We start from the raw sequence: 13801 nt of genomic DNA, 5'->3' as shown, positions 1-13801 counted from the left end.
AGATTTACACGCTGCCGTTAACGCTGGAGACCAGACTGCGGACCCGGGGTAGGGCGGCAGGCAGGAGAGGCGCGCACTGCGCTCTCCTCACCACAGCAGAAAACCGGTGAGCAGCACTATGGGGGCATATGTGGCACTGTGGGGGCATATCTGGCAGTGTGGGGGCATATCTGGCACTGTGGGGGCATATCTGGCACTTTGGGGGGTATATCTGGCACTGTGGGCACATGGCACTGTGGGGGCATATGTGGCACTGTGGGAGCATATGTGGCACTGTGGGAGCATATGTGGCACTGTGGGAGCATATATAGCACTGTGGGGGCATATCTGGCACTTTGGGGGCATATGTGGCACTGTGGGGGCATATGTGGCACTGTGGGGGCATATCCGGCACTGTGGGGACATGGCACTGTGGGGGCATATCCAACACTGTGGGGGCATATGTGTATCTGGCACTTTGGGGCATATCTGGCACTGTGGGGGCATATGTGTATCTGGCACCGTGGGGGCATATGTGTTTGAGGTTTTTACCTGCGGGGGCCAATGCGTGATTTCGTGCGAGACATTACACCCTGTGCAGCAAGGCCACGCCCCTTTTTGTTATACCACGTCCTTTTTTGTTATGTCACGCCTCTTTTGGGGCTATTATCCCACCTAGGTAGATCACAAAAGCTTTTCAGCTTTCAAAGTAGATCACCGACTCAAAAAGTCTGGCCACCCCTGCATTATACCATAAACATTGCACCAGGTAGACCCTTATACACACTGCGACAGGTAGCCCCTGATACACACTGTGACAGGTAGCCCCTGATACACACTGCGATAGGTAGACCCTTTAAGGCATTGCACTTATAAAGTGCCCCCTATGCAATGCCCTCATTAGTAGTGCCCAAGGGTTATTGCCTCCTGTAGTTATGCCCCCCTGTAGATTTGCCCCCAGTAGTTGTGCCTGCAGTAGATGATGTGCCCCCTGTAGATGTGCCCCCTAGTAGCGCAGCTTACACACACAAAAAAACAAACAAAAAAACAATACTCACCAGCACCGCTCCTGCTTCCCGACCACTGCTGCCCTCCGTCTCTGGCCGCCCGCTCTTGGATCTATGCGAGAGATGTCATGACGTCTCTCCCATAGTGACGCACAGACACTAGAGGTCAATTAGGACCTCTAGCGTCTGAAATTGGCGCCCCCCTCACACAGCTCACGGCGCCTGCTGCAGCCGGAGTGCTGGGTCCGGGTTGGCGCCTGCGGGGTTACTGTGGGCACGCCCACAGCTCCCTGTGCACCCACCTGGCTTGCCCGTGCCTAGATCCGCTCCTGACCACCACGCAAACACTCGCATTAGTTAATGCAAGCATGACTGTACTGCCAGCAATGAAACTCTAAAGTGCAGTTTATTTCAAACGTCCAAGCTAAATGCTGCTTAATATGAAACAGGAATACTAACTCACCATTTTCCCATCTTTACCAAAAAGAACTAGTCCATTTTTTGTGACAAGTCCTGACTTTGACGCTCCATCAATATGTAATGGCTCCCCTGCAGGGACAGCACCCTCCAGCAAGGATGATCCATACAATGTCACCATCTGGTTGAACATATATAAACATGGTTAAAAAATACACCTGCCCTGTTACTGAAAAATAACCTGTATTATAGTTAATTTCACATACCTGTTCATTTATAAATGTCCAAGCTCCAGGCACTTTATCATGACCTCGAATCCAGTTATGGATTGCCTTAGCAGAGTTGTCCCAGCATATCTAGAAAGAAAAAATATATAAGTAAATAGCCTGCGAGAAGCAGGAAGAGTGAGACTTTGGGGAGTATCCAATTACCCGCGGTCAATGACCATGGGTAATTGATCGCTATATCTGACCATTTTCACCCACCAAAAAAATGGATTGGCACTTCCTGCTTCTCGCAGGCTATTACAATCCCCCCAAAATCTGTTATTGCTAGTACAATTCCTTTTTTAAAAAGGGGGTTTCTCTTTGAACAATGTGCGCAATAAAACCTTTAAGTGCTGCTACACCATGTACATGAGAGGAAATCCACAACCACTCAGAATAGACAAAATACAGATAGAATAGTACAGAGCAATACAGCGCACTCTAAGGGACCATGTATCCTTTCACCAAATAAATACAAAAAGGATTCACCCTTTATTTTGTCCAATTTTTCAAACTGGCCAATCAATCTGTTCAGACGTCATCAAAGGTCCTAATCTGAAAGAGGGATGGAGGAGGGGGTCTGAAGTCCGGAATTTCAGCCCCAAGGAACAGGTCTCCCAAAGTCCGTTTGCCTGGAGTCACAACGTCCCGCTAAGACCCCCTCCTCCATCCCTCTTTCGGGTTCCATCTGGGGAGGGGACAGAAGTCCTCCATATGTCTGCTGCTATGCCACACTTTGGAGTATTTTATTATGCTTGTTTCTTTGTTTGTCTGTAAGTGCATTTAGTATTAAAACTTTGACTGTTTAAAAACTACTGCACTATTATTCTTTACCTCTTGAACCCTGATATGCTGACAAGCATCTAGGGATAAGAGGTTCATATTTTCCCAGGTTTATGGTCTGGTGTAGATATTAGAAGCAGAAAGGAATTATCCATTGGGAGCAGAAACACCTTGGATATTTATGATACAAACGCTAATACCCTTCTTATGTTTTGTAAGTGCATTATGAGCTTTTTAATTGAATGTTTTTAAAAGAAGGACTACTACACTATATGGTAAATTGTGTTTCTCTGACCCGGTATTTTAAAAACAAACTTGGGGGACAAAGAGAGACACTTGTTTTTTCAGATTAGGATCTTTGATGACGTCTGAACAGATTGATTGGCCAGTTTGAAAAATTGGACAAAATAAAGGGTGAATCCTTTTTGTATTTATATGGTGAAAGGATACATTGTCCCTTATAGTACAATTCCTTGTCACAATTATCTCCATCAATTAATTTTTCTTGATCACTGCAATGGATTTGTGTAAATGTAATTTTTTAGGTTTATGCCCAGATTTATCAAGCCTTGGAGAGTGATAAATTGCACGATGATAAAGTACCAAGCAATCAGCTCCTAACTGCCATGGTCCAGGTTCAGTTTGAAAGATGACATTTAGGAGCTGATTGGTAGTTTATCACCATGCAATTTATCACTCTCTGAGGATTGATAAATCTGAGCCTTAGTGTCCAATGTCTGTATATAGGGGGTTATTCTGGTTCATTAGCAAACAAAAAAGTAAGCAATTGGGCAAAAGCATATTGCACTGCAGGAGGGACAGATATAACATGTGCAATGAGAGTTATAGGCCCTACACACTGGACGATATCAGTCAAAGATATGAATGATCTCGTTCATTAGTGAACGAGATACCGTTCATATCTTTGAGTGTGGAGGCACCAGCGATGAATGATGCGTGGCTCCGCGCTCGTTCATCGCTGGTGCCCCGTCGGCTGTGCATGCAGTCCAATATGGACGATCTCGTCCATATTTGCCTGCACTTCTATGGAGCCGGGAGACGGGGGGAGTGAAGAAACCTCACTCCCCCCGTCACTGCACCCCCGCCGCCGTGTTGCCCGTATCCGCCGTAGGGCAGCTCGGCGGCAGATCGTTAAATGTGTAGGACCCCTTAGATTTGCGTGGATTACATTGTTTCTGTGCATGGTAAATACTGGATGCTTAATTTCTACACTGCAATTTAGATTTCAGTTTGAACACACCCCACCCACATCTAACTCTCTCTGCACATGTTACATCTGCCGCCTCCTGCAGTGCAACATGGTTTTGCCTAATTGCTTACTCTTTTGGTTTGCTAACAAACCCCGAATAAGGCCCACAGTGTAATAGAATTGTAGCAAGATCATGTCCTGTGATCATTACATATTGTGTATGTTGTAGTGTACTATGGGCCTATGTACTATGTTTGTAAAGCTGGGCATACACTATACAATTATTTGCCAAATAATCTGCCAGATCTGGCTGGTTGAAATGAAAATTGGGTAATGTATGAAGAGCAAATGACAATCGACCATTTGCTCGCACACACTGGAAAATGGACAAGACCTGTCCGTGATTTAACTAATTTGTATGACCGACAGTTCTTGTCCATTTTTCAGTGTTTGGGAGCAAATGGTCGATTGTCATTTGCTCTCATCCATTACCAGATTTTTATTCCAACAAGCGGATCTGGCAGATTATCTGCCATATAATTGTATAGTGTATGCCCAGTTTAAGTACACCAAAAAAATCAGAGAAATGTCCAAAACCATGCTGCACTGCAGGTGGGGCAGATGTAACATGTGCAGAGAGAGTTAGATTTGGGTGGGGTGTGCTCACACTGAAATCTAAATTGCAGTGTAAAAATAAAGCTGTCTAACATTTGGGCTACATGCAAAAGCAGACAGTATTTACCCTGCACAGAAAAAATCTAAATGTACTTGCTCCCCTTGCATGACAACATGGTTTGTTCCAAACACAAAGTTATATGCTTTTTTGCTTTACGTACAAACATGAATCAGGCCGTATATCTGTATAGAGTGTAATAGAAATGCATTATAACATCCAGTGGCCAGGACATATTGCGTAGGTGTAGTGTACTCTGTCTCTATACAGTGTCCATGGAAATTCTTTCAGATGTTGCAGACTCTCTGTTCACCTCTCACAAGCAGGATTCTTTAATCCTGTCTTGTCCACGCTCACCTCTTCCACCTATGTGTTGTCTTTGTATTTTGCCATTTGTGTATTCTGTATTTTGGCTTTGCTTGTTTGTTTCTTTAATTTTTTTGGCCCTATGTATTATGTCCTGTTTTTCCACTGTAATGAGTTGCAGAATTTTGTGATGCTATATAAATAATAATATAATCATACTTATTTGGTCACCTTGAAAGTAGCAGCTACAAATTAAGCCATTTGCTATCATGCGAAAAATAAGAAAGCAGTGCTGCTCACCTTAGCGTTCTCTTTCTTCTGGATTCCTTCATAAGTAGCTCCATCCTCTGGCTGGTCTATACGAGGTGCTTTACCATCAGCAATCAACTGTACAGCTTCCACCTAACCAGCCAACGACATGAAACGTTGTTGACCATTCATTTTGTATGCACAGCAAATCCTCTATGTATGACTGTAGATTCAGGCTAAGATAAATTATAGTAGTTTTAGATAACTAATGACACTGCATAATATGTTGCAAAATGTAATATTCCTGTAGGAAAGATCTCTATGTTCAAGGGGGGTTGATCGCAGCAGCAAATTTGTTAGCTGTTGGGAAAACCATGTGCACTGCAGGGGGGGCAGATATAACATTTGCAGAGAGAGTTACATTTGGGTGGGTTATTTTGTTTCTGTGCAGGGTAAATACTGGCTGCTTTACTTTTACACTGCAATTTAGATTGCAGATTGAACACACCACACCCAAATCTGACTCTCTCTGCACGTTATATCTGCCCGCCCTGCAGTGCACATGGGGGGTCATTCCGAGTTGTTAGTTCGTTATATTTTTTTCGCAACGGAGCGATTAGTCGCTAATGCGCATGCGCAATGTCCGCAGTGCGACTGCGCCAAGTAAATTTGCTATGCAGTTAGGTATTTTACTCACGGCATTACGAGCTTTTTTCTTCGTTCTGTAGATCGTAATGTGATTGACAGGAAGTGGGTGTTTCTGGGCGGAAACTGGTCGTTTTATGGGTGTGTGCGAAAAAACGCTACCGTTTCTGGGAAAAATGCGGGAGTGGCTGGAGAAACGGAGGAGTGTCTGGCCGAACGCTGGGTGTGTTTGTGACGTCAAACCAGGAACTAAACTGACTGAACTGATCGCAGTTGCCGAGTAAGTGTGGAGCTAGTCAGAAACTGCTAAGAAGTGTCTATTCGCAATTTTGCTAATCTTTCGTTCGCGATTTTGATAAGCTAAGATTCACTCCCAGTAGGCGGCGGCTTAGCGTGTGCAAAGCTGCTAAAAGCAGCTTGCGAGCGAACAACTCGGAATGAGGGCCATGGTTTTGCCCAACTGCTAACAAATTGCTGCTGCGATCAACTCTGAATTAGGCCCAAGGGCCCTCATTCCGAGTTGATCGGTCGCAAGGCGAATTTAGCAGAGTTACACACGCTAAGCCGCCGCCTACTGGGAGTGAATCTTAGCTTCTTAAAATTGCGACCGATGTATTCGCAATAATGCGATTACTAACTACTTAGCAGTTTCAGAGTAGCTCCAGACTTACTCTGCCTGTGCGATCATTTCAGTGCTTGTCGTTCCTGGTTGACGTCACAAACACACCCAGCGTTCGCCCAGGCACTCCCACCGTTTCTCCGGCCACTCCTGCGTTTTTTCCGGAAACGGTAGCGTTTTCAGCCACACGCCCCTGAAACGCCGTGTTTCCACCCAGTAACACCCATTTCCTGTCAATCACATTACGATCGCCGGAGCGAAGAAAAAGCCGTGAGTAAAAATACTTTCTTCATAGTACAGTTACTTGGCGCAGTCGCAGTGCGAACATTGCGCATGCGTACTAAGCGGATTTTCACTGCGATGCGATGAAAAATACCGAGCGAACAACTCGGAATGAGGGCCAATGTTTGCAATATGCTGTGTATATAATAAGTAAAAGTGCAATCTCTAAAGGTGGGAACACACTTGTCAATAAAGTAAAAAACGTTGCTCATTTTGCCCTTCCTGAGCGATGTCATGTACCATATCAACTAGTGTGTACGCTGCCGAATGACGAGGTCGTTCACGACTCTCACTGTCGGCCATGCATGCAGCTCAATATGACTCTAGTCCAAATACTGCATGCACGGCCTGCCCGCGGCGTGATGTCACTGAGTGATATCGTTTGTATATCACTCAGTACATATACACTACCGACGACCGCCCCAGCAGGGAAGGGAAAACACTAGGCGATGTCGCTCATAGAGCACATCGTCTAGTTTGTACTCACCTTTAGAAAAAATGTCCAACAGGGATCATTCATTACAGGAACCCCAGTACAACTACAGGGCTCCCATGCCCAAAGCTCATGATGTTGGTCATGATGTTTCTCTGGTGCCTCTGGTCAGACAATTTCTGAGTGTCTGCACTAGGGTATCTGGCTGCATCTTTGTCAGGCTTAGTTAGGAAAGTCATATTAATTAGAATCCTTGTTATTAAATTGATGTATCTCTATCTTAAGATGGGTACACTCTAGGCGATGTGCTCTATGAGCGATGTCATCTAGTGTGTTCCCTTCCCTGCCGGAGCGGTCGCCGGCAGTGTGTGCGCACTGAGTGATATGCAAACGATATCGCTCAGTGACGTCATGCCACAGCCGGGCCATGCATGCAGTTATTGGACGACAGTCTAAATTGAGCTGATGGCACGGCTGACAGCGAGGGTCGTTAACGACCCGTGGGGCCGCGCATCACTCGTCGTTCAGCAGCATACACACTAGTCGATATGGTAAACAATGTCGCTCAGGAAGGGCAAAATGAGCGACGCCGTTTACTTTTCCGGCAAGTGTGTACCCTCCTATAAAGGCAAAATAAATACAATTCAAGGTAATTTATGGACACATTTCTACATATGACACTGTGGGAACAAGTCATTTTTGCACAAAAGCAACAAAATGCTCCCTTTAGGACTGTTTTACCATATTGGGCAACCATAATTAGCAGCAAAGTGCACAGCCGCACATAGCGACCACACACTGCTGCTAACTGAATACCTCTGTATCCATAGTAGAACCTGCTTTATGGTCCATGGGATAATAAGAATTTACTCACCGGTAATTCTATTTCTCGTAGTCCGTAGTGGATGCTGGGAACTCCGTAAGGACCATGGGGAATAGCGGGCTCCGAAAGAGGCTGGGCACTCTAGAAAGATTTCAGACTACCTGGTGTGCACTGGCTCCTCCCACTATGACCCTCCTCCAAGCCTCAGTTAGGATACTGTGCCCGGACGAGCGTACACAATAAGGAAGGATTTTGAATCCCGGGTAAGACTCATACCAGCCACACCAATCACACCGTACAACTCGTGATATGAAACCCAGTTAACAGTATGAAACAACTGAGCCTCTCAACAGATGGCTCAACAATAACCCGATTTAGTTAACAATAACTATGTACAAGTATTGCAGATAAACCGCACTTGGGATGGGCGCCCAGCATCCACTACGGACTACGAGAAATAGAATTACCGGTGAGTAAATTCTTATTTTCTCTGACGTCCTAGTGGATGCTGGGAACTCCGTAAGGACCATGGGGATTATACCAAAGCTCCCAAACGGGCGGGAGAGTGCGGATGACTCAGCAACACCGAATGAGAGAACTCCAGGTCCTCCTCAGCCAGGGTATCAAATTTATAGAATTTTGCAAACGTGTTTGCCCCTGACCAAGTAGCAGCTCGCAAAGTTGTAAAGCCGAGACCCCTCGGGCAGCCGCCCAAGATGAGCCCACCTTCCTTGTGGAATGGGCATTGACAGATTTTGGCTGTGGCAGGCCTGCCACAGAATGTGCAAGTTGAATTGTACTACAAATCCAACGAGCAATAGTCTGCTTAGAAGCAGGAGCACCCAGCTTGTTGGGTGCATATAGGATAAACAGCGAGTCAGATTTTCTGACTCCAGCCATCCTGGAAACATATATTTTCAGGGCCCTGACCACGTCTAACAACTTGGAGTCCTCCAAGTCCCTAGTGGCCGCAGGCACCACAATAGGCTGGTTCAAATGAAACGCTGACACCACCTTAGGGAGAAACTGGGGACGAGTCCTCAATTCTGCCCTATCCATATGGAAAATCAGATAAGGGCTTTTATAAGACAAAGCCGCCAATTCTGATACTCGCCTGGCAGAAGCCAAGGCCAATAACATGACCACCTTCCACGTGAGATATTTCAGATCCACGGTTTTTAGTGGTTCAAACCAATGTGATTTTAAGAAACTCAACACCACGTTGAGATCCCAAGGTGCCACAGGAGGCACATATGGGGGCTGAATATGCAGCACTCCCTTTACAAATGTCTGAACTTCAGGTACTGAAGCTAGTTCTTTCTGAAAGAAAATCGATAGAGCCGAGATCTGTACCTTAATGGAACCCAGTTTTAGGCCCATATTCACTCCTGCTTGCAGGAAATGCAGAAATCGACCTAGTTGAAATTCCTCAGTTGGGGCCTTTTCGGCCTCACACCATGCAACATATTTCCGCCATATGCGGTGATAATGATTTGCTGTAACCTCTTTCCTGGCTTTAATAAGCGTAGGAATGACTTCCTCCGGAATGCCCTTTTCCTTCAGGATCCGGCGTTCAACCGCCATGCCGTCAAACGCAGCCGCGGTAAGTCTTGGAACAGACAGGGCCCCTGCTGTAGCAGGTCTTGTCTTAGCGGCAGAGGCCACGGGTCCTCTGAGATCATCTCTTGAAGTTCCGGGTACCATGTTCTTCTTGGCCAATCCGGAACCACGAGAATTGTGTTTACTCCTCGCTTTCTTATTATTCTCAATACCTTTGGTATGAGAGGCAGCGGAGGGAACACATAAACTGACTGGTACACCCACGGTGTCACCAGAGCGTCCACAGCTATCGCTTGAGGGTCTCTTGACCTGGCGCAATACCTCTCTAGTTTTTTGTTTAGGCGGGACGCCATCATGTCCACCTGTGGACGACCCCACTGATGTACAATCATTTGGAAGACTTCTGGATGAAGTCCCCACTCTCCCGGGTGGAGGTCGTGTCTGCTGAGGAAGTCTGCTTCCCAGTTGTCCACTCCCGGAATGAACACTGCTGACAGTGCTAGTACATGATTTTCCGCCCATCTGAGAATTCTTGTGGCTTCTGTCATTGCCATCCTGCTTCTTGTGCCGCCCTGTCGATTCACATGGGCGACTGCCGTGATGTTGTCTGACTGGATCAGCACCGGCTGGTGTAGGAGCAGGGATTTTGCTTGACTTAGGGCATTGTAGATGGCCCTTAGTTCCAGAATATTTATGTGAAGGGAAGTCTCCTGACTTGTCCATAGTCCTTGGAAGTTTCTTCCCTTTGTGACTGCCCCCCAGCCTCGCAGGCTGGCATCCGTGGTCACCAGGACCCAGTCCTGAATGCCGAATCTGCGACCCTCCAGAAGATGAGCACTCTGCAGCCACCACAGAAGAGACACCCTGGTTCTTGCAGACAGGGTTATCAAGCGATGCATCTGAAGATGCGATCCGGACCACTTGTCCAACAGGTCCCACTGAAAGATTCTGGCATGGAACCTGCCGAATGGAATTGCTTCGTAAGAAGCTACCATCTTTCCCAAGACCCGCGTGCAGTGATGCACCGATACCTGTTTTGGTTTCAGGAGGTCTCTGACTAGAGAAGACAACTCCCTGGCTTTCTCCTCCGGGAGAAACACTTTTTTCTGGACTATGTCCAGAATCATCCCCAGGAACAGTAGACGTGTCGTCGGGACCAGCTGTGACTTTGGGATATTCAGAATCCAGCCGTGCTGGTTCAGCACTTCCTGAGATAGTGCTACTCCCACCAACAACTGTTCTTTGGACCGTGCCTTTATTAGGAGATCGTCCAAGTACGGGATAATTAAAACTCCCTTTCTTCGAAGGAGTATCATCATTTCCGCCATAACCTTGGTAAATACCCTTGGTGCCGTGGAGAGTCCAAACGGCAGCGTCTGGAATTGGTAATGGCAATCCTGTACCACAAATCTGAGGTACTCCTGGTGAGGATGGTAAATGGGGACATGCATGTAAGCATCCTTGATGTCCAGGGAAACCATGTAATCCCCCTCGTCCAGGCTTGCAATAACCGCCCTGAGCGATTCCATCTTGAACTTGAATTTTTTTATGTACATGTTCAAGGATTTCAAATTTAAAATGGGTCTCACCGAACCGTCCGGCTTCGGTACCACAAATAGTGTGGAATAGTAACCCCGGCCTTGTTGAAGTAGGGGTACCTTGATTATCACCTGCTGGGAATACAGCTTGTGAATTGCCGCTAGCACCGCCTCCCTGTCTGAGGGAGCAATCGGCAAGGCAGATTTTAGGAACCGGTGGGGTGGAGCCGCCTCGAATTCCAGCATGTATCCCTGAGATACTACTTGAAGGATCCAGGGATCCACCTGTGAGCGAGCCCACTGATCGCTGAAATTTCTGAGGCGGGCCCCCACCGTACCTGGCTCCACCTGTGGAGCCCCACCGTCATGCGGCGGACTTGGAAGAGGAAGCGGGGGAGGACTTTTGTTCCTGGGAACCTGCTGTCTGTTGCAGCCTTTTTCCCCTACCTCTGCCTCTAGACAGAAAAGACCCTCCTTTTCCACGCTTGCTTTTCTGGGACCGAAAGGACTGAACCTGATAAAATGGCGCCTTCTTAGGCTGTGAGGGAACATGGGGTAAAAATGCTGACTTCCCAGACGTTGCTGTGGAAACTAGGTCGGAGAGACCATCCCCAAATAATTCCTCCCCTTTATAAGGCAAAACTTCCATGTGCCTCTTGGAATCTGCATCTCCCGTCCACTGACGAGTCCATAAGCATCTCCTAGCAGAGATAGACAATGCACTTACTTTAGATGCCAGCCGGCAAATTTCCCTCTGTGCATCTCTCATATATAAGACTGAATCTTTTATATGGTCAATCGTTAGCAGAATAGTGTCTCTGTCTAGTGTGTCAATATTTTCTGACAGTTTTTCTGACCATGCAGCGGCAGCACTGCACATCCAAGCTGACGCAATAGCTGGTCTAAGTATAATGCCTGAGTGTGTGTATACAGACTTCAGGATTGCCTCCTGCTTTCTATCAGCAGGCTCCTTAAGGGCGGCCGTATCCTGAGAGGGTAGTGCCACCTTTTTTGACAAACGTGTGAGCGCTTTATCCACCCTAGGTGGTGTTTCCCAACGTGACCTATCCTCTGGCGGGAAAGGGAACGCCATTAGTACCTTCTTAGGAATTACAAATTTTTTATCAGGGAAAAGCCACGCTTCTTCACACACTTCATTTAGTTCATCTGATGGGGGAAAAACTACGGGTAGTTTTTTCTCCCCAAACATAATACCCTTTTTTGTGGTACCTGGATGTAAATCAGAAATGTTTAACACCTCTTTCATTGCCTCAATCATGCAGTGAATGGCCCTGACAGGCATTAGGTTTGACTCATCGTCGTCGACACTGTTATCAGTATCCGTGTCGACATCCGGGTCTGCAAACTGAGGTAGCGGGCGTTTTAGAGCCCCTGACGACCCCTGAGGCACCTGGACAGGCACGAGCTGAGATCCCGGCTGTCCCACATTTGGCATGTCGTCAAATTTCTTACGTAAAGAATCTATACGTGCACTCATTTCTTTCCATAAGTTCATCCACTCGGACGTCCCTTCAAAATGCATCTGCTCCGCCTCCACCTCATCAAACATGTCGACACAGCCGTACCGACACACCCCACACACACAGGGAATGCTCAACAGAGGACAGGACCCACAAAAAGCCCTTTGGGGGGACAGAGTGAGAGTATGCCAGCACACACCAGAGCGCTATATATATATACAGGGACTAACTGAGTTATGTCCCTAATAGCTGCTTTTCATATAATATATGTATATATACTGCCAAATTTAATGCCCCCCCTCTCTTTTCCCTCTTACTGTTACTGTATATTGCAGGGAAGAGCCAGGGAGCTTCCTTCCAGCCGAGCTGTGAGGGAAAAATGGCGCCAGTGTGCTGAGGAGATAGGCTCCGCCCCTTTTTCACGGCCTATTCTCCCGCTTTTTATGGAATTCTGGCAGGGGTATTTACCTCATATATAGCCTCTGGGGTTATATATTGAGGTATTTTAGCCAGCCAAGGTGTTATTATTGCTGCCTCAGGGCGCCCCCCCCCCCCAGCGCCCTGCACCCTCAGTGACCGGAGTGTGAAGTGTGAGAGGAGCAATGGCGCACAGCTGCAGTGCTGTGCGCTACCTTGGTGAAGACAGAGTCTTCATGCCGCCGATTTTCCGGACCATCTTCTTGCTTCTGGCTCTGTAAGGGGGACGGCGGCGCGGCTCCGGGACCGAACACCAAGGACTGGGCCTGCGGTCGATCCCTCTGGAGCTAATGGTGTCCAGTAGCCTAAGAAGCCCAATCCGGCTGCAAGCATGCGAGTTCGCTTCTTCTCCCCTTAGTCCCTCGCTGCAGTGAGCCTGTTGCCAGCAGGTCTCACTGAAAATAAAAAACCTAAGTCTATTCTTTCTAAGAGCTCAGGAGAGCCCCTAGTGTGCATCCAACCTCGGCCGGGCACGAATTCTAACTGAGGCTTGGAGGAGGGTCATAGTGGGAGGAGCCAGTGCACACCAGGTAGTCTGAAATCTTTCTAGAGTGCCCAGCTCCTTCGGAGCCCGCTATTCCCCATGGTCCTTACGGAGTTCCCAGCATCCACTAGGACGTCAGAGAAACAATGTTATCGTTATGTAAATTACAGAAATTGTGATATCTTGTTATTGGAAAGAACTGCATAGCTATTTTTTAGCTTAATAAGCATTGATATCTATATAATAATCTGTACTGCAGATACATATATGACATAAGCTTACCATGGACCGGATACCTTCAGGAAAGAGGAAACGGTTGTAAAGAGTATCTACAGTATCATTAGGCTCTACATCACACACTCTCTGGAGCAGAACTGGTCCGGTATCCAGGCCCTCATCAGCCCAGAAGACAGAAAAGCCAGCCTTCTTATCTCCATGGATTAAAGTCCTGTAAATGATAAATATCAAAGCAGTATTTACAAAAAGGAAAAATACACATGCACAATTAATTAGACTGTAAATAAACTGTGTAACCCCGAAAGTGTTCACCCCTAAGGACACGGGTTGAA

At 47.0% G+C, this 13801-nt stretch overlaps 1 protein-coding gene across 1 annotated transcript in view; it reads right to left on the bottom strand.

Annotated features, from left to right (window-relative positions):
* The window catches only part of ALDH1L2 (aldehyde dehydrogenase 1 family member L2), a 202984-nt gene that overhangs the window by 119889 nt on the left and 69294 nt on the right, over positions 1-13801 (bottom strand). Inside the window, exons 4-7 of the mRNA XM_063927761.1 lie at positions 13515-13680; positions 4942-5043; positions 1670-1759; positions 1450-1584 (exon numbers count right to left, since the gene is read on the bottom strand). Coding sequence (XP_063783831.1) covers positions 1450-1584; positions 1670-1759; positions 4942-5043; positions 13515-13680 — 493 coding nt within the window. The remainder of the gene's footprint in view (positions 1-1449; positions 1585-1669; positions 1760-4941; positions 5044-13514; positions 13681-13801) is intronic.

Source organism: Pseudophryne corroboree, chromosome 6, assembly GCF_028390025.1.
Source record: "Pseudophryne corroboree isolate aPseCor3 chromosome 6, aPseCor3.hap2, whole genome shotgun sequence".
Classification (NCBI taxonomy): domain Eukaryota; kingdom Metazoa; phylum Chordata; class Amphibia; order Anura; family Myobatrachidae; genus Pseudophryne; species Pseudophryne corroboree.
Note: the sequence above shows the minus strand (reverse complement) of the source record. Positions and strands in the feature narration are given on the sequence as shown.